This window comes from Magnolia sinica, chromosome 8, assembly GCF_029962835.1.
Source record: "Magnolia sinica isolate HGM2019 chromosome 8, MsV1, whole genome shotgun sequence".
Lineage (NCBI taxonomy): Eukaryota > Viridiplantae > Streptophyta > Magnoliopsida > Magnoliales > Magnoliaceae > Magnolia > Magnolia sinica.
Window position 1 is genome coordinate 89,886,717 of NC_080580.1, and position 20,453 is coordinate 89,907,169.

Below are 20,453 nucleotides of genomic sequence, written 5' to 3' on the forward strand. Positions count from 1 at the left end.
TAGTCTAATTTTTTGTGGCATGGCCTTCTTAAATATCATGAGATAGTTTTGATTTTGGTGCATCCCATCACTACATGGTGGGGCTTATTAGGAGGCGAAATTTGATTGGGCCACGCATTGCTGTCAGAAATAAAGCCTATATGGATTATGTTTGAAAGATGTTATATTAAGCCTCCTGCCAAAAATAGAGCCGGCAAAGAGTATATTTGAAAGTTCTTAAGTCAGGTACCAAACCTCTTTTTGACAGCAGCACATGACCTAATCAAATAATGTCGGGTTATCATTGTGCAAGGTGACATGCCCTTCATGACCATGCCAATCAGGCCTGTCCTTTATAACCATGATTCAATGGTCCACTTGGCATGCCCTCATTTCTACGGCTGTGATTAATCAACCAGCGTGAGTTCAGGCCCATGTGCAATCCATGGAGAGGACCCATCTTATCAATAGTTCACATTGATCATAGGTGGGCCCACATGGATCACACTCATGTTTTCCATGAGTAAGATTATGATTTTGATCTAATCAAACAAAGGTAATACAATAAAATTCGAAATATTGTACTAATTCAATACACTTTCCACAGCAAACTCAATCACTCTCAACAAAAAAATCACACAAGCAAACACTAATTAAGAAATCTGTACACAAAACCAATTAAGAGATTGAAAATCTCCGCCGTCGCGGTTTCGTCACATCCACACCATCCGCACCATCGTCAATGTTCGATGTGTCCTTCGACCCATGCCTGAATGGATTCAGCTTCCCCAGAGTCTTCGAAACTGACGAGAAGAAGGTGGGCCGCTTTGATAACTTGGATTGCCCACCATTGTTCTTCTGAATATCTGTCACATACATCTTCATCTTCATCAGCTCCATTCGGAGGGCCTCGTTCTCTCTGATGAGGGCTGTGTCTGCCTGTATCTGCTTCCTGGTCGTCGTGGCATCTGGCGTCCTGGGTTTATCTTCGACACCACTTCTCAACTTGAGCTGATCGTAGTAGAGAGCGTGGAGCACAATCTGGACCGGTAATCGCTTGTTTTGTGATGCGTGCACGCGGGCCTCATAGGAGAGCTTTAGCGGGTCCATCACACTGCACACTTTCTCGCGCTCGATCTCGTCAAGACCCGGGTGGGCCTGAAAATTAATCAAATTAATTAGATATATACACAACATTTTCTAACTATTATTACTACTGAGTTATTTGATATTTTGCAGATGTACACGAATTGAACCGAGTCGAGCTTGGTAAAACTCAACTAGTAGCTAACCTTAACTCGAACTCGGCTCGACTTGGTCCTTGAGCCTGACCAGCCAGCTCGGCTCGGTTCAGTAAGCAACTCAGGCTAGTTCGAGTTGAGCTCAAGCTTGTGCGACATTTTCTCAAACACATACAGTGCATCTTCAATTTCTCATCGAATGCAAAACAATAACAGGAGTTTACAGGTATTTCACCAAATACTTGGCGGGCAATATCAAAATCAAGATATGATGGCAGTTTTATAATGTAATTTTTTTTTAGTGATTTTAATTCGTATCCATTCCTTCAGCGCCACCAGCGGATCTCATGGAGAATGTTTGCACTCAAAACAACACTTCGCTGAGTCATTTCATCAAACACTTGGCGAGCAACGTCAATACCAAAATAACCAAGTCACCAAGCCAATTCGATTCAAGATGAGGTTCGATCCGAGCCGATTCGAGCTCAAGCAAGTTCGATCTCGGCTTGAAAATTTTCCTAGCTCCAGCTCCACTTGGTCCGAATCCAATTTCGAACCGACACGAGTTGAGCTTTTCCGAGTCCAGTCGAGCGAGCTGACCGAGCTAACTAGACTCGTGTACAGCTCAATACTAAGTTATTTGATACTCGGAATAGAATGACACTTAATACACAAGCATTCAGAAACTGAACACTTTCCATGCATTAACTCAAATTAAAATAACTAAATTATGGAACCTGCAGTCACAAAATCAGATTAGTTGAACAATCTCATTCCAGGCTGAAGAACATGAAATTCAAGAGTGCTAAATAAATCACGATAACAAATGAACGATGCAGATCATTAGTCATTACCTTCAAGTAGATATCAATGGCTCGATAGATATCATCATCGACTTTCCTCGCTCCTTTTGGGACGATCACCGCAATCCCAGTAAACTTCGATATGCTGAGATCTCTGTCCGTTGCAATCTCCGCAAGGTAGGCATCCGTCGTCTTCGCCACCTTCTGCATGGCCACAGTCCAACACCCCTTCTCCCCATAATCTCCACCGTTGAATACTCCAGCATTCCGTTCCTTCTCCACAAACCCAAATATAATTCTCCTCACACTATCTAAATCAAACAACCGCTCCCCATCATATGTAAATGAAAACACCAAAAGATCAGCCACAGTCACATGCTCCAAGATTGCCGATATTCGCTTCTCAAGCTCGTTCTTGCAATTCACGGACGTGTTCAAGAAGATCGCGGCACGTAGAAGACAACATAGGAAGTTGATTGGGAATGAAGCCTTATCGGATGGTAAGAGACTGATTATTGATTCTAGAATGTTCTTTTGGTGTTTTCGGAGATTGGCGTCGCCAGGGTCGGCGTAGGAAGTGGCAGTGCCATTGCCAGAGTGGTCGCGGACGAGCTCACGTAGTGATTGCTCGGAGTAGGTAATCAATGCCGACACTATGGTTTGGGTCTTGGTGTTGCGTGATTTCATGGAGGTGAGGACTTTCCTGAAGAAGGCTATGTCGAGAATCGATAGCTCTTTTGTCCACCACTCCGGAGGTGAACGGGTTGGGAAATTCGCCTCATTGCATGCCTGCAAAAATAATAATAATAATAATAATGAAGTTTTACTAACATGCAACGAAAGACTTCCAATGCAAAGTGAGCCTTGCTGCAACCGTGAGAAAAATAGGTTTTAAAAACTATGTATTTTCAAAGAACTCGTATAATTAATTCAACATTTAAAACTCACATATATATATATATATATAGAGGCATGCTCACCTACGCACATACGCACGTGCGCACCTTTGCACACATATCATGGGTGTCGAATCCGATCGGTCCATAGGATGCGGAATCCCGTGAAACCATAGGGAGTGAATTTTCACCCTGATCTAAGATTCTGATGGCCCATAGCAAAGAGAAATTCAAATCATGGGCAGAAATTGTTTCCATTTTTATGGCCCACCGAAGTTTTGGTTCAAAGTAAAAATTCGAGACTCATCAGATATGATGAGTTCTCAAAAAAGTTCGTAGGTAGTCCGTCGCAAGTGAGTGTTCCGCCTATATATATATATATATATATATATATATATATATATGGAAAAGGTTCTATACTGCCGAGCTCATGGGAACTTCCCATGAGGTTTGAGTTGTGTGGGCCCACCATGATGCGTGTCAAACATCTACCCCATCAGTCAAATGCACCGTTACATGATGGGCCTAAGGCTTAAAAATCAAGTCAATCCATGACTTTTATGGGCCACACCATATACAAAAGTTGAGAGGGGTTACCCTCCATTAAAACATTCATAATCATTTCTTGGGCCCACCGAGATGTAGTTCACAAATCCAGCCCATCCATTATGTGTGTCCCACTTGGATGAGGGGTCAGACTAAGTTTTAGATGCATCCAAATTTCAGGTGGGCCCCACTAAGTGCTTTTATATGTTTTAGGCATGTATTCATATGATTTTAGATGGTATGACCCACCTGAGTTCCATATATGGCTGATTTTTGGGATATCCCATCACACAGTTTGACCTCATGGGAAGTTCCCATGAGTTCGACCGCATAGAACCTTTTCCATGATTTAGATGGTAGATGATTTTTGCATCAAGCCATAAAGTTAGCCCTAAGAGTTCATGAGATGACTTGTCTAAGTAGACCATCAGGATTTTATGCTCACATAATGTATCGAAAGTTCTCATGAAGTTTCATGAAAGCTAGTTCTCAAGAGGGCATTTCTTTGTGTATGCAAATTTTTTCACTATGTTTTTTAGTCCAAACTGTATTTAAATCCCAACCTTTCATCAGAAGAAAATCATTTTTAGTTTAACAAAATCACATGCACCCTACTTTTCTTGTTTTTCCTTTTGGGCAATGTGCATGTGATAGTTGAATAGCGGTTTAGCAGGGAATGAGATCACGTGTGAAATGTGAGTGGTGTCAATGAGAGCCCATTTCATGGCTAGTTCAAAGAACCTTTAGTTAGAGACAGGGTTCTTTTAACTCGCTGACTCAACTCAGTGAGTTTTAGAGCCGAGTCAGTGAGAAACTCAGTCGAGCTACCCTCAACTTTTCTATGAAAACAGTGCCTTAACTGTTGCATGCAGATGTTGTATTTTGATATTTCATTTATTTTAAGTTATAAATTTTTACCACTACCACTAATATTTTATTTTATTACTATAAAATATCAAGTCGAGTGGTGTGAAGAATTGAACAGGCCTTCGAGTCAACCTGTCGATCAGGCCTTCGAGTCAACCCAACCTGGTTTGCCCTTTTGGGTGGGATGTGCATGTGATAGTTGAACAGCGGGTTCTTAGAGAATGAGATCACGTGTGAAATGTAATTGGTGTCAATGAAAACCCATTTCATGGCTAGTTCAAAGAACCTTTCGTTAGAGACAGGGTTCTTGACTCGGTGAGTTTTAGAACCGAGTCAGTGAGAAACTTGCTTTTCAGTGTGACAACCCTCAACTTTTCTAAGAAAACAGTGCCTTAACGACTGCATGCAGATGTTGTATTATGATATTTTACTTAATTTTCAGTGTAAATGTTTGTTACTATCACTAATATTTTATTTTATTACTATTAAATATCGAGTTGAATGGTGTGAAGACTCGATCAAGCCTTCTAGTCAACCTGTCGATCAGGCCTTCAAGTCAACCAACCTGGTTTGCCCTTATGGGACGTATGTGCATGTGATAGTTGAATAGCGGGTTCGCAGAGAATGAGATCACGTGTGAAATGTGAGTGGTGTCAAAGAGAACCCATTTCATGGCTAGTTCAAAGAACCTTTCGTTAGAGACAGGGTTCTTTAACTCGATGATTCAACTCAGTGAGTTTTTAAGCCGAGTCAGTGAGAAACTCGGTCAAACAACCCTCAACTTTTCTATGAAAACAGCACCTTAGCCACTGCATGCAAACGTTGTATTTTGATATTTTACTTATTTTTCACTGTAATTTTATTACTACCACTAATATTTTATTTTATTATTATTAAATATTGAGTCGAGTGGTGTGAAGACTCCATCAGGGCTTCGAGTCAACCCTTCGGTCAAGCTTCAAGTCAACCAACCTGGTTTGCCCTTTTGGGATGTGCATGTGATAGTTGAATAGTAGGTTCGAAGAGAATGAGATCACGTGTGAAATGTGAGTGGTGTCAATGAGAGCCCATTTCATGGCTAGTTCAAAGAACCTTTGGTCAGAGACTGGGTTCTTAAACTCGTTGACTTGACTCGGTGAGTTTTAGAGCTGAGTCAATGAGAAACTCGCTGTTTCGAAGAAAACAGCGCCTTAACGGCTGCATGCAGATGTTGTATTTTGATAGTTTACTTATTTTCCATTGTAAATTTTTATTACTATCACTAATATTTTATTTTATTATTATTAAATATTGACTCAATCAAACCTTCGACTCAACCCAGCCCGGTTGGATATTAAGTTAGAGTTTTCAAGTTTTTAAGCTATGGTTACCTTGGAGTCTATGTTTCATTAAACATTTTCCATTCATCAGGTGTGACTCACCCGGATAAAAGTAAAGATAGAAAAACCAACTTGATAAAAAGCTCAGGTGGGCCACAAGACGTGAACTTAAGAGGTTTTAGGCTCAATTTTACACTATTTCATATGAATGGCCCATACATATAGGGAATATAAGGATTATTACCATGGTGTGCCTTAATAACAGTTATGAAGTCGTAAAAGCCGTTACGTAAAGGTAATGGTGGCAACCATTGTAAGTCACGGGATCTTAACAACTATAATGACTATTGCATTAAAAAATGACCCCGCCATTATAGCTCTCATAAAAGCCATTACACCTCTTGTACAAACCTCAACAATCCATCATGGGTCCATTACAAGTGCTAGTCGTTATGCCCACTGTTACCATTACGAAATACCTTGGTTATAATAAAATGAATGATATGAATTTCACATATATAACATGGTGGGCCCAAGGAGATTTGTTGTGATGTATAAAACAGGCGTCCTACACTGTTATGGTCTATTAGGATGATTATGTGAAGTGAAACGATTGTCTAACCAGCCTAAAATTGTTTTTAAGCATATGATTTTTTTTAATACATATACAATTGCATTTAAATAACAAACACAGCATAATTAAATTATCAATGCTACTGAAAAAAAAATCCTTTCCAGATAATATTCTAAAATAATAAGAAAATGTATGGACCTTAATACTTGCAGTATCTATGCATCTTTGCACGATCTTCAGCTCTTCGGCCATCGGAAGCAAACTCTCACAAGATTTCAAAACGGCGACGGTGTTCGCTAAGCTCGTCAAGCCGACGCATGCAAGGAATTCCTCCGTCCGATTAGCGAGATTCCCTTCGCAATATTTCTCCGTCATTCTGAGATATTCCGCGGCGCATCGGAGGGCCGCTACGTTGTGGACGGTTATCTCGAAGTTGACGCTGTAACAGAATTTAGCGGCCTTCTCAAAGATCTCAGGCCCACCAGGAACACCTGGAAGCTCGATACGGGTCAGATCGGGTTGATCGGATTCCATGATCAGATTTCTGATGTATCCACTCTTAGCGACGAGCATGAACTGTCCCAGTAAAAAATAAATAAATATTTTAGAAATGAATAAGTTAAGGTTGTTATATATATATATGGTTATGTAGAGAAGGTCGCCGACAATTTCATGGCTAAGATGGACCACAAGAGGCCTGATTGGAGGCGAAAGTGATCCAGACTGTTAGAACCTTAAAACAGGGATATCTTGCAAACCGGAATGAGTTATTCAATGTATCATATATGATTTTGGGTAGGAGAAGCTACTTTAGCCAACCAACCCAGCTATACCGGGTCACCCACGCCGAATTTGCGAGATTCCCTTAGATCGACGGTCGAAAATCTATTTTAATTTCGTTTTTAGTATTTATAGTAAGTTTTAATTCAATCATAACTCTTCATCCTTTGAGTTTAGGAGTTGTGCCCAACATGAAAATGGCTTAAATAATAACGTGGTTAGGCCAAATGGGACACTAATTTTGACGGAAAACTATGAAATCTAGTAGAAATCATGACCTTCTATAAATAATAAATTTATTATTTATACTAAGGGAGTTTGAGTTAGAGTTTGATTATGAAACTTCTTAAGTTAGAGATTTACTATTTAAAGGGTTGTAATTTCATTTTTACATATTTATTATAAATTTTTTATTTCTCTTGAATTTGAGGAATATCTGTGAGGAATCCAGAGAAGCTCAAGTAATTATCTGCTCGAGGAAGACGGTGATCAACCTCATCACGTCCATTCCTGCGTCATCCACTCATCAGATGGGACACACCATTCCAAAGATGGGACCCACCTGATGAATGGCCCAGATCTCATATTCACGCCACAAATTGCCTCTTCAGTCTCTCTCGACCGAATTACATGTATTTCCCATCCACATATAATGATACCATTGCCAAGTATTGTCATCCAGACCGTTGATTTTGTGATCCTTGTGTGTATCGGAAATAACCCAGAAATCACCAAGATTAGAGGTTCCAAACCCAATTCAGCAACATTCCCTAGAAAAGGACAGATCCGATGGCTAGGATCTTCCAATCTTGATGAATTTTGGGTCATCCCCCATATTCAATGGGCCCCACTACATTAACAGTCTGGATCATATGAAAATTTACCTTATGTAGAGAGAAAATGGCCTCCCCAACTTCCACTACTACATCTGTTGGAATCTCTTGAGAAAAAACCCTGCAAAAAATATTCAGGAAAATAAGACAAACAAAATTCAATAAAAACCATAAAAAAAAAAAAAAAAAAAAAAAAAAAAAAAAAAAATCAAACCTAAGAACCAAAAAAATCAATAAAACTCCTTATTTTATTTCTTAAATATGGTATTAAAAAGCAAACTCCATCAAACCCATTTCCTATTTTTCAAATATGCCAAAACAGAATTCAATAAATAAACAGAAAGGCCATGATTTTCCTTTTAATTACCATTTTGCCAGATCACTCCATGGCTACAAGTCCAATAAAATTCTCTGAATTTCAAAAGCATGTTCCATGAAAATATATATATATATATATATATATATATATATATATATATATATAAATCCATTTTTTTTTTCCAATTCAACATAACTTTATAAAGCAAAAACAGAACCAAACCATATTTATATTTTCAAATATCCTAAAAATTTCAATAAAAAAAACATACTAAAGACACACAATGAAAAGCCCATGAAGTTGTCTTTAATTACCATTGGCCACTTCTCTCCATGGCTAGAGAAAGCCTGCTATTGCTCTTGACTGAGGCAGCCATTGAAGCACTGCCCAGAGAGAGAGAGAGAGAGAGAGAGAGAGAGCAAAATTAAAAACCCATGACAACAAAGTTCAATAAAATTCCATGAATTTCAAAATCATGTTACATGAAAATTTTCCAAATATAAGAAAAAAAAACCATTTATTCCCTTCAACATAGCATTAGAAAGCAAAATCAATCAAACCATGTTTATATTTTCAAACATAATAAAAAAAAAATCACTTTGAGATACACACAAAAGAAAACCCATGAAGTTGTCTTTACTTACCATTGGCCAGTTCTCTCCATTGCTAAAGAACGCCTGCCATTGCTTTTGACTGAGGCAGCCATTGAAGCACTGAGAGAAAAGGAAAGAGAGAGAGACAGAGAGGCCTTTGAGAGAGAGAGAGAGAGAGAGAGGCCTTTTCAAAAGCCTTGAAAATAAGCGTAATCCGTATGTATGGCATTTATATAGATTCCGTTCTCCCCTTTGAAACCATATCTTCACCGTGCTTTTTAACTTTTGGGATCCCTTTTTCGGATAATTCAAATAAAAGGTTTTGATACTCTGCTGAGTGTAATGGTTGATATACACACTCACTACTAAATTGTATATTCAGCATGCAATTAACTCAGAAGTAAGCCTTCTAGTCTGAGAATCCCATTTTATATGGATCATATAAAAAATATACACTTATTCTGATTTTTAATTATGTGAAATGAAAACATGTAATGGACGGTTTAGATGCATATTATCTGACGGTCCATGATGAAGAAACAAATGTCCATAGATCAGAGTTATACCTTCCAATATCTCTGATTTTATGTGTATTATCTATCTAAAGTGCGTTCCACAATTTGGACGGATTGGATTGAATTATTACTATTATAATGTACCATTTCTAAGTGCATTCGTTTTAACGATTATATTCTGTCCGAGTATGAAATATCTCCCTAGGGTTACTGTTCTGTCCGAGTGCGATTAGGTGTGTGTGTTGTATATCCACGCCGTCCATCTATTTTTCCAGAACATTTTAAGACACGGTACCGAAAATGAGGTAGATCCAAATCTCAGGTGACCACACAGTAGAAATTGAATTTCTACCATTAAAAAAAATTCTTGGGGCCACATAAGTTTTAGATCAAGCTGCTATTTATGTTTTCCATCCATACAAGTCTGTTGTGACCTTATCAACAGCTTGGATGGAAAATAAGCATTGCAGTGGGCACTAGAAAGTTTTTAAGTGGTCGTTCAATCACCGTTGTTTTCCTGTGGTGTGGTCCACCTGAGATTTTGATCTACCTCATTTTTCGGACCATATTCTAAAATGATCCGAAAAAAGGATGGACGGTGTGGATATAGAACAAATACATTGAGTTGGGCCCCACAGCCGGGGTGAGCTATGCAGTTACCTCTGCCTCACCTCATCCACGTCCATCCAACGGGAGTGTGTAGAGCAGCTCCACTCCACCTCCACCAAACATGCTAACGCAGCTAATCAATGCAAAATCCACTCCGTCTATCTTGTGATTAACAACGTTTATCCATATTTAAAGTGGGTTATGGTTTAAAAAACAATAGACGCTATAAAATCTTACTTAAAGTTTCATTAACCTTCAATTTACTTCTCATATTTTGGCCCCATGATGGGCGGAATTGCATGTTGTTGTGGCCAAAGAATCACCACGAGGTCTGATCTGATAGATGAGTTGGATTTTGCATCCATATATTAAGTTGTATTATTTGGACGCATGCATAGAAGCTGCATCTGATGGTGTTGGCTTTGTGGGGTACACACATTTTGTGATTGTTGCAGTGAAATTGGCCGCATTATACTGCAATTAATGTAGCAGTGGTGACAATATCGGTAGTAACGTGGACTAATCACAATGTATGGAAAATAAAATATTTATGGGAGGCCGCAATGGACGGTAGGTGAGGCCACTTTAATGTTTGTTAGAAATCAACCTTGTCCGTTCGTTTTGGGAAACGGATTAGCTACTCCCCCTGTGGTCAGTGCTCTGTGGGACCTACCATGATGTAGGTGTTCCATCCATGCAGTCCATCTATTTTGCTACATTAATTTATGGTATGAGACCATAAATGAAGTATATCCGAATCTCAACTGGACCACATTGATATCCCACAAACATCACGATGCCCCCACCTAGCATCCTAGGTACAAACTTTATCAAAAATCGGTTTCCAAATTCCTGTTTTGGGTAAACAGAGGATCCAATTTCCTTTACAGGTGGCTCATGTTAGGTCATGTGACCTTGTTGCTTGGCAATTCTTGTAAAGTGTAGTGTCTTCAAAAGTAAGTGGGTGTAAATGCACCTTTTTATGAGTTTGAGGCCAATAATCAAATATAAATGAAAATAACAAAAATGAAAGGTTTATTTTTTAAAAATTCACAATTATTACAAATTACTTACCGGGTTTTCTCCTAATGCTCATGTTAAATGGTTGATTCTCATGTTTTGTTTATTGGTGTTAAAATCATAATAGTAAGATTTTACAATAATATCAAATCATTACTAAAATGTGTTGTGTTGCTATCAATGCTATGAAAAACATAATAATTAAAATTTTATTTACTTAAGTCTCTAAAATAACTTTGCTTTGGATGATAATGTTGTGTTTAATTTGGCGGTAGTAAAATCGTAATGAGGATGCATTTTCTTTACATTACGACATAAGATGATAAAGCAATTAGTGTAAAATACCTATTTTAGCATAAAAAAGATAGGAGAGTTGTATGAGTAATTTGCGATATGCATAACATGCTTATGATACCTTATTAAAATCACAGGTGGGTCTGCTTAGAGTGCGAGAGTAAATGGTATGAAATTATATTAGATGGAATTAACACCATTATTACACAATAATTGCATGTTTTGACATACCATGATATTTTGACTGGCCAAACCCATGTTTGGGATCAAAATTTTCTTTTGAAAAAAATACGGTATTAAGTGTGTTTGGATTACTGATTATTGTTGTAATGTGTTATAAATATGGTAAATGTAACGCCGAAAATTGAAATTTCCATACTCCTACTTCCATTATTCACCGGAAACCATGATCCTACTGCCGTAGAAATGAGGTGTGGTTGATCTAAAGTAATAAATTCAAGCTCTCCTCCATTTTTTCTTAGCTAGGGTTGCATGCATATGTCCTGACATGCAATCCCTTGGCACAAGGCTCCGGCACATTGAACTTGCGGACCCGACGCTGCTAAAACAACTACAAGAACTTCCGATCGACGATAGGTGCAGACCATTACCTCTAAGTAGTCGATTGTCGTACCTAGCATAAATCATAGTGATTTTGTGTGAAGAATTTGTGTGCATGTTGTTGAATTTTATGTATTGTTTGATTTAGGACCTATACGTAGAATTTGCCTAAATTTGGTAAAGGGATTTAGGTCCCGAGGTTCCCTGATACGTAGATTGCTGAATTATTGGTCAATTTAGGGAATTGCATGTGCAATTCCCCAATATTGCTGATTTTGTATGATTGAATTTCGTTACATGCGATTGATAGATGTAAATTGGGTGCATTGTTGTCTACTTGTTGAATTGCTGAATTTTGTTGAACATGATTTCCCCCAATGTTGCTGATTTTATAAGTTAGATGTTGACACATGCAATTGAAAGGTGTAGTTGGCTGTATGGCTGTTCACTTTGTTAAATTGTTTAAATATGTTGAACATGATCTCCACTGTTGCCGATTTTGTAAGTTAGAACCTGTCACATGCGGTTGATGTGTGGGAATTGAGTGCATTGCTGTCTATATTGTTGGAATTCTGAAACATGCAAATCTATTGCTGGAATTGTTGAATATATGCTATACAAGTGCGCACATGCCCCTTTGTGAATTGGCCAACCAACCAGAACTCTTTTTGGACAACTTTTTCGTTAGGTCAGCCCAGGGGCAAGTTTGGCCCGACTAACTAAACCGCGAGTTGTCGGCCATAGTTGGACTACATGAGACATTGTTCTCAGGTCGTATAGTCCGTGGTTTATCTCGTGGGGGTAAATTAGTCCACTAGTTGGTCATTCTTGTATGTTAATCATGTTTGTACACGCTTGCTGGAACCTAAGGCACCGTGTAACCTTTTGTACCCACTGATAACCATAATTTGCGGCCTACAAGACTCATGAGCTGAGGATGATGGTATGGGACATTATGCCTGAGCTGTCGGCCTACGCTGGGGTGACGAGCCTCCCCGTAGTGACCAGTGAGCACCAAAGACTCATGAGCCGGGGATAGTGGTATGGGACACTATGCCCGAGTTGTCGACCTACGCTGGGGTGACGACCTCCCTGTAGTAACAACAAGCAGGACTCTAATGTCCTAACAGTTTTTGTATGAGCTTAAGAGCAATGCGAATGACGAACCCACAAGGGCTAAGGATCATGAGAGTCGCACGACCACGACCATTAAAGCCACGCAATCGAATTAGGGCAATGATTCGTCGGGGTATCTTGGTTTCCCCAACCTGCTGGATGAATGGACATAATAATCAACTCGGCTAATATTTATATGACATTGCATCGGTTACTTTTAACGATTTAGCAGTCATGGTCGCATTGAGGGAGTGTTGGTCATTCACAATCGTTAGATGTTGTAGCTTGAGGGAGTGTTGGTGGAGAGTGCATGCATTATATCATTAAACCATGTATTGTATTAACCAGAGTATCTAGGATTCTATGAATGTATGTTTTTCACTAAATTTACTCTTGTGTATGATAATTTGTGTAACTTATTGTTAATGGTACCACTGAGTTAGCTACTCACTCTCACTCTGGGACGGTGTTTTAAAATATCAACCAGAACTTGTCATAAATAAAAGGTCGATAGAGCTGGATGTGCTGGAGGATGAGGAGCGAGCATACAATTAGACTTTTGGCGGTTTCTTCTAATTTATGTTTGGCGATCGCGGGGTATGGGACAGGGCCTTAGTCACTTTGGGACATATGTATGGGTGGGACTAGTTCCCTATTTAGATATTTTTGGATTTGTGGTTTGAATATTTTTATATTTAGTGACACTTGATACTGCTTTATGACTTACTTATGCTCCATGCCTTGTTAAACTCTCAATTGATTATGAGATCATCCAAATGTAATTAAAATCTGAAGCCTATTAGGGCACACGTGACACTCAAAAATTCGGGAGTTGAGTTCCTACTCGGCTCTTGAAATTCGGGGTGTTACAGTAAATAAGTAATGATTATCAGTACCCCAATAGTCAAAGGTAAACGGTAAACCATAATAATGAGTCCTTATTCTTGCTCCAGTGGTAGACTCTATGGAGTTTCAACACCTGGTCAAGGGTTCGAGTACTCATAGGTGGTGAAATCCCATTATTATGTCCACAATGTCCATGCATTTTGCAATTTCATTTTAAGTCATGTCCTAAAAAATGAGGAATATCCAATACTTATGTGACCTCAAGAAGGTTGTATTTGCAATGGTTCAATTCAATTGCTTTATGTAGTGTGGTCTATTTTTTATTTGGATCCACCTCATTTTTTTACCTTATTCCATAAAATGATCACCTAAGAAGAATGGATAGTGTGGATATAACACATATATCATGGTATGACCCACGAAACTATAACACACGAATTGAAAGATTGTCATGATTTAACCGTCACGATATCTAATAAAAAATAAGATGCAATGATGTTAGTTTTACACCACATTATTATAATAGTTCATTATCAAAACTAGGGCTGTACACGAACTGAGTTAGCTCGGTTAGTTCGCTCGACTCGACTTGAAAAAGCTCGATTTGACTCGGTTTGAAACTGAGTTTAAGCCGAGTCGAGCTGATTTTTTGAGCTCGAAAAAATTTCAAACCCACTCGGATTGAACCCCAACTCGAATCGAACTAGTTCGGTGACTCGGTTAATTTGATATTGATGTTGTTACTTTGATATTGATGTTGCTCACCAAGTGATTGATGAAATGACTTAACGAAGTGTCGGCTGGTGCAAGGAAGGTATGTATATGAAAGAAATATATTTTTTTTCTTGATTTTGACGTTGCCTACAAGGTGTTTGATGAAATACCTATAAAACTGCTGTTGTTGTTTTACATACAATGAGAATTTGAATGTGCAGTCTATGTGTTTGTGAAAATGCTACACAAGCGAACTCAGCTCGAATTGGCCTGAGCTGCTGACCAAACCGAGCCGAGCTGACTAGTTAGGCTTGAGGATCAAGCCGAGCCAAGTTCGAGTTGGGGTCAGCTAGTGGCCGAGCCGAGTCGATCTTGGCATAAACCCGACTCATGTACACCTTTAATCAAAACAAGCCCTAAGTGAAACCTACATTTGGTGGACCATGAAATTATAATCAACGGACTGGATTTCACAACTAATGCCAATCACCTATACATATATGCAACTTGAATATCATAGGTAAAGGGTGGATATTAATAGACGGCATGGATAATACATGTGCATCAATGTGGTATGTAGTGGATTTCAAAATTCACAAAAAAAAAAAAAATCACAAAATCTATTGTTAGGGCTAGATGATATGATACTTGACTAATCTAATCCCTTCATTTCGAATACTAGATATCTAATCTCACCTAATTCTACATTCCAAACAAACCATAACTAAATGATCCAAACTGTTCAAGCATTAATAATCTAAATTGGTGGTTAAAGAACATTAGTAAGTCACTCATTCGTAATCCTTCTATTTGTAGCTCACCTCAAGCATTGAAAATTTTCATTTTTTGTTAAGATATAAATATTTCAATTGCTTTATTACAATCATCCTATTGAATATCACATATGTGCATGAATTCAAAATATTAAAGTTAATTTAGTTGAACAAATTCAAGTTTTATGGACATGCTAAAGAATTCCAATACATTCACAATTTTTGGATTCGATTCATTCCGATTATAAGCCACCAAAAATAACTGAGCATGCAAATTCACATAAATTCCATAATAATTTTGGTTTAGATTTCAGTTCATTTCAAATACAAGCTCCCAAATGGAGCATAGATCTAAAAATCAAGTGGACCACATGATATGAAAAAGTAGAAATTGAGTGCCCACGGCTAAAACATTTGTGGGGCCATTGAAGTTTTGTAATAAGTTCATATTTTATGTTTTTCAATTTGTCAGTTTGGGTGGATATAAAATCAAGGTGGGTTTGGGAAAGGCTTCAATTGTATGCATTTCCCTCCCCACTTTTTTCGAGTCATGTAACCCCTTGTAAGTTTTAGATCTGTCTCAATTTTGGTCTCATGTTCTAACATCATGAGCTGGCAAAACGAATGGACATGGTGAATTTATCATAAACATCATGGTGGGTCCCACCTAGCTTTTGACCGCAAGAAGTGGGTCACAGGCAGTCCCCATGGAGCCGCTTGTTACATTCATGTGCACTTCGCAAAAGTAAGAGAAATTTTGTCAAGGATGATTTCTTTAACCCTGACTTGTCACATGTGTATAACATTTAAACCATCGAAAATATTGGCCTTACAATGAAGATCATATGGTGAGAAAACACATAATAGTTATTTTATCAGGATCCACACTATAGAAATTAATTGACATTCGATAGATGTCTAACTCATTTTATGTTAGTTGCCCATCTGATGAGCAAATCCTTTGCATTTTGATGCTTTCATCTAATTTTCATTGATGGCCTATGCTTTTAATGGTTAGATTTTCTATTAAATTAATACATCATGGTAGAATAAATATGTTGTATGTGAAATTTAATATACAATTTATATGTAAACATTATCAATGATTCCTTTTCTTCTCTTCTCCCATCAAAGCATGGGGATTGCCTCGTGACCCGGCTCTGTAAGGCTTACAATGATACGTGTGTTTTATCTATGCCATCCATCCATTTTTTCAAATCATTTTAAGGCATTTGCCCAAAAACTGGATAACACCATAGGAAGCCGTGGGGTGTTAAAACCTTCTTAATGGCCCACCTTGATATGTATTTTCTTCCAAGATGTTAATAAGGATATGAAGGTGCGCTCCCTCTCCCTATATGCACCAATTCTATTCTCTTCTCTGAAATTATCCGATGCACATGGTTTGTTGGTCATCGCATGCATTACGTGATAAAAGAAAGAAAAGAAAATGAAGAGGTTTTCAATGCTCGTCATTCAATCCCTATTATTTTCTTTAGTGGGGTCCACTTGAACTTTGGATCCAGCTTAATTATGGGCAAATCCTAGAATGTAGGGTGGTCCACTCTAACTTTGGATTTGACTTGTTTTTGGGACATGTCCTATTTCGAAGCAGTCAAATGGATAAAACACATGCATTGCAGCGGGCCCACAGAGTCGGTTCATCAGCAATCCACAGTCTCTTTAGAAGGAGAAAGTAGGGCAGGTTAGGTCGGGTTGGTGCTCAACTCTAGCCCAACCCAAGGTTCATATACCTTAACCCTAACCTAACCGAACTTGAAGTTGGGAATTCTCAACCCGAGCGAGGTTGGTCAGGTGGATACATGCTAATATTTTTGTTATTACATTAGTCTATTATATTTTAATACATGTCTTATTTTTTGTACTTATAATTTTATTAATTATATATGTAGTTATTTATCGTAAAAATTTTCATTTTTTCTAAACAAACAAACTAAAATATAGGACAACTACTCATTTAAAAGCCATGTTGTATAGCATGCAATTTATTTGAGAGAGAGAAATCCGACGTATCTTATTAGCTTAAGTCATTGGAATTGATGTGGACCAACAAGACCTGAAATGGCAGTGAAATTTTTTATGATGGGTTTTTCCTCCTCAGAAAGAGGAGAGAACGAGCTCACTCGACCGGTTGAGTGGTGCTCGACTCAAAGTCCAGCGAGCAAATTAGTTTGGAACTCCGTGGTGCTTCACCGGTCGAGGTTATGTAGATTCATGTCCGGATTTTGTGCGGATTGTGTAAATTTGAGGTGGTTTTCAAAGAGGTGCGAAAATAAGTTGCCTAAATTATAAATATGGGTACCTATGACTATTCTAGGTAATGCAAGAGAGTTTCCTAAAGCTTTGTAATGGTTTGTTAAAGGGTTTAGGGCTATCAAAGGTGTGTGTGAGAGAGAGAAAGAGATTGTGGAATGGAGGGTTATGCTTGTAGAGGTGATCTATTGTGCACTCGATATCTCAGCGCTTCTACGTCCTCATAATCAGTGAGATCTCTCCATTTTTCTTTTATTCTCTTATTGTTTATCCACTCCTGCGTGAGTGAAGAAGATTTGATCCAAGCAGTGTGTGTTTGTGATCGGTTGTAACGTTCTACTTCATAATGGATTATTGTTCTAGGCTAGGTCCCGTGGTTTTTACCTCTTTGAGGGTTTTCCATGTAAAAATCTCTTGTGTCGTGTGGTTCGTGCTTTTATTTATTCCATTGCTTTATTATCCCATAATTCTGGTGTTTTTGGAAGGCTAGATCCTAAGGTTTTGTGTAACGGGCCCCAACATTTCATGAGTATTATAGTTACCTGGGTATACGGCATGAACAGACGGTTCCCAAGACCCCTAGCATAATGGTGTGGCTGAGCGAATGAATCGCACAATTGTAAAGAAAATCAAATGCATGTTATCCCATGCGAAGTTGCTCAAGACATTTTAGGGAGAAGCAATGCACACGGCAGTGTATTTGATAAACAGGTCTTTATCAGCCCCGTTAAATGGAGAAGTACCCCAAAAGGTGTGGACTGGACGAGATCCATCGTACAGTCATCTCAGGGTGTTTGGATACAGGACATCCATTCACGTACTAAAGGACGAGAGGTCCAAGTTCGATATGAAAATCAGGCAATCTGTGTTCTTAGGGTACGGTGATGAAAAGTTCAGCTATATATTGTGGAATCTGATTAAGAAAAAGCTCGTCAGGAGCAAGGATGTTGTTTTCTTTGAAGACTAATGTATTAAAGAGATTTGTAAGCCAAAAAAGACGCAGCCTAGTTCAAAAGAGCTAGAAGATATGGATCCGGTTACTCCTCCCATGGTGCCTGATGACGGGGGAGTATAGCAAGGTGTAGAGGACGAGGGAGTTCTTATAGAAGATGAACCGGGGGAGCAGCCCCCACCTGATTCACCTGTTGAGCCACAGGTGAGGAGGTCATCTAGGGACAGATAGCCGACCAAGAAGTACTCGCCGCATGAGTACATTATGCTCATTGATGGGGGAGAGCCAGAAGATTATTCTGAGGCCCTAGCTGACGAGCATAAGGAAGAGTGGTTGAAAGCTATGCAAGAGGAGATGGAATCCTTGCATAAGAACTACACTTATGATATGGTGAAATTGCCTAGGGGCAAGAAAGCTCTTAGCAATAAGTGGGTGTTCAGAAAGAAGAATGAACAGAAGAATTCACAAACGAGGTTCAAGACTAGACTTGTGGTGAGGTTTTGGTCAGAGGAAAGGTATAGACTTCGAGGAGATATTCTCACCAGTGGTGAAGATGACATCCATACGGGTGTTGCTTGGGTTAGCGGCTAGCATGGATCTGGAGATAGAGCAGTTAGATGTTAAAACTGTCTTTCTCCATGGTGACCTAGAAGAAGAGATTTACATGCACCAACCAAAGTGGTTCGAAGTCAAGGGCAAAGAGCATATGGTGTGTAGGCTGAGGAAGAGCTTGTATGGGCTGAAACAAGCTCCACGACAATGGTACAAGAAGTTCGACTCGTTCATGTTAAAGCATGAATATGATAGAACGGAGTCAGACCATTGCGTGTTCACACGCAAGTTCTTAGATGGTGATTTCTTAGTTCTGCTGTTATACGTTGATGACATGCTTATAATAGGAAAAGACATCAAGAAGATTGATAGGCTGAAACAGGAGTTGGGCAAGTCATTCGCGTTGAAAGACTTGAGCCCAGCCAAGCAGATCCTAGGAATGGAGATAACCCGTGACAGAAGTAGAAAAAAGTTTTGACTGTCACAAGAGCAGTATATTGAGAAAGTCCTAGAGCGGTTGAATATGAATGCAGCGAAGCCGGTTAGTACTCCACTGGATGGTCACTTCAAATTGAGTGACAAGCAGTTTCCCAAGATGAAGGCAGAGGTGGATGAGATGAGGAAGATACCTTATGCATCAGCGGTAGGAAGTTTGATGTATGCTATGGTGTGTACGCGCCGAGACATAGCATATGCGGTTGATGTTGTCAGCCAGTATCTTTCCAATCATGGCAAAAACATTGGGCAACGGTGAAATGGATATTATGGTATCTAAGAGACTCATCCAGGTTGAGCCTATGCTATGATGATGGAAAACCTGTGTTAGAGGGCTACACAGATGCAGATATGGCAGGTGACATAGACTCTAGGAAGTCTATATCGGGGTTCATGTTCACGTTTGCAGGGAGAACGATCTCTTGACAGAGCAAGCTACAGAAGGTCGTAGCATTGTCAACGACAGAGGCTGAGTACATTGCGGCCACATAGGCATGTAAAGAGATGTTTTGGATGAAAAGGTTCCTAGAGGAACTTAGTCTGAAACAGGAGCAACACGTGGTTTATTGTGATAGTCAAAGTGCTACACACTTGAGTAAGAATCCAAGTCAGCACTCCAAGTTGAAGCACATAGAGATTCGGTATCACTAGATCAAGGATACTTTGGAACAAAATGTGTTACAGCTTGAGAAGGTTCACACGGACAATAACGGGTCGGACATGATGACCAAGGCTTTACTCAAGGGCAAGTTTGAGGTTTGTAGAAATCGGGCTGGCTTGAAGAAGACGAATCCCTCCTAAGTCAGAAATGGAGAGATTTGATGGGTTTTTCCTCCTCAGAAAAAGGAGAGAACGAGCTTACTCGACCAGTCGAGTGGTGCTCGACTCAAAGTCCAGAGAGCAAATTGGTTTGGGACTCCATGGTGCTTGACCAGTTGAGGGAGGTGCTCGACCGGTCGAGATTATGCAGACTCATGTCCGG

The 20,453-nt window shown here is 39.1% G+C and overlaps 1 protein-coding gene across 2 annotated transcripts; it reads right to left on the bottom strand.

Moving 5' to 3' along the window:
- Window positions 1-539: 539 nt before the first annotated feature.
- LOC131253657 (root phototropism protein 2) lies at window positions 540-8,902 on the bottom strand. Of its 2 annotated transcripts, XM_058254754.1 has the most exons (6): window positions 8,802-8,888; window positions 8,472-8,540; window positions 7,890-7,959; window positions 6,424-6,801; window positions 2,075-2,812; window positions 540-1,137 (listed from the first exon to the last, which is right to left on the bottom strand). In XM_058254754.1, the coding sequence occupies exons 1-6, from the start codon at window positions 8,861-8,863 to the stop codon at window positions 658-660; spliced, it is 1,797 nt and encodes a 598-aa protein (XP_058110737.1). In that variant the 5' UTR covers window positions 8,864-8,888; the 3' UTR covers window positions 540-657. The 2 variants fall into 2 exon arrangements, with proteins under 2 accessions (XP_058110737.1, XP_058110738.1); XM_058254755.1 differs by lacking the exon at window positions 8,472-8,540 and having other exon boundaries at window positions 8,802-8,902.
- Window positions 8,903-20,453: the final 11,551 nt, after the last annotated feature.

Excerpts from the sequence above, each read along its gene's own strand:
- LOC131253657 (XM_058254754.1), bottom strand. The coding sequence starts at position 8,863 with ATGGCTGCCTCAGTCAAAAGCAATGGCAGGCGTTCTTTAGCAATGGAG. Across the intron at positions 7,960-8,471 it reads ATGGAGAGAAGTGGCCAATG|GGTTTTTTCTCAAGAGATTC; the intron begins GTAATTAAAGAC and ends TATTTTTTGCAG. Across the intron at positions 2,813-6,423 it reads TAGATACTGCAAGTATTAAG|GCATGCAATGAGGCGAATTT; the intron begins GTCCATACATTT and ends TTATTTTTGCAG.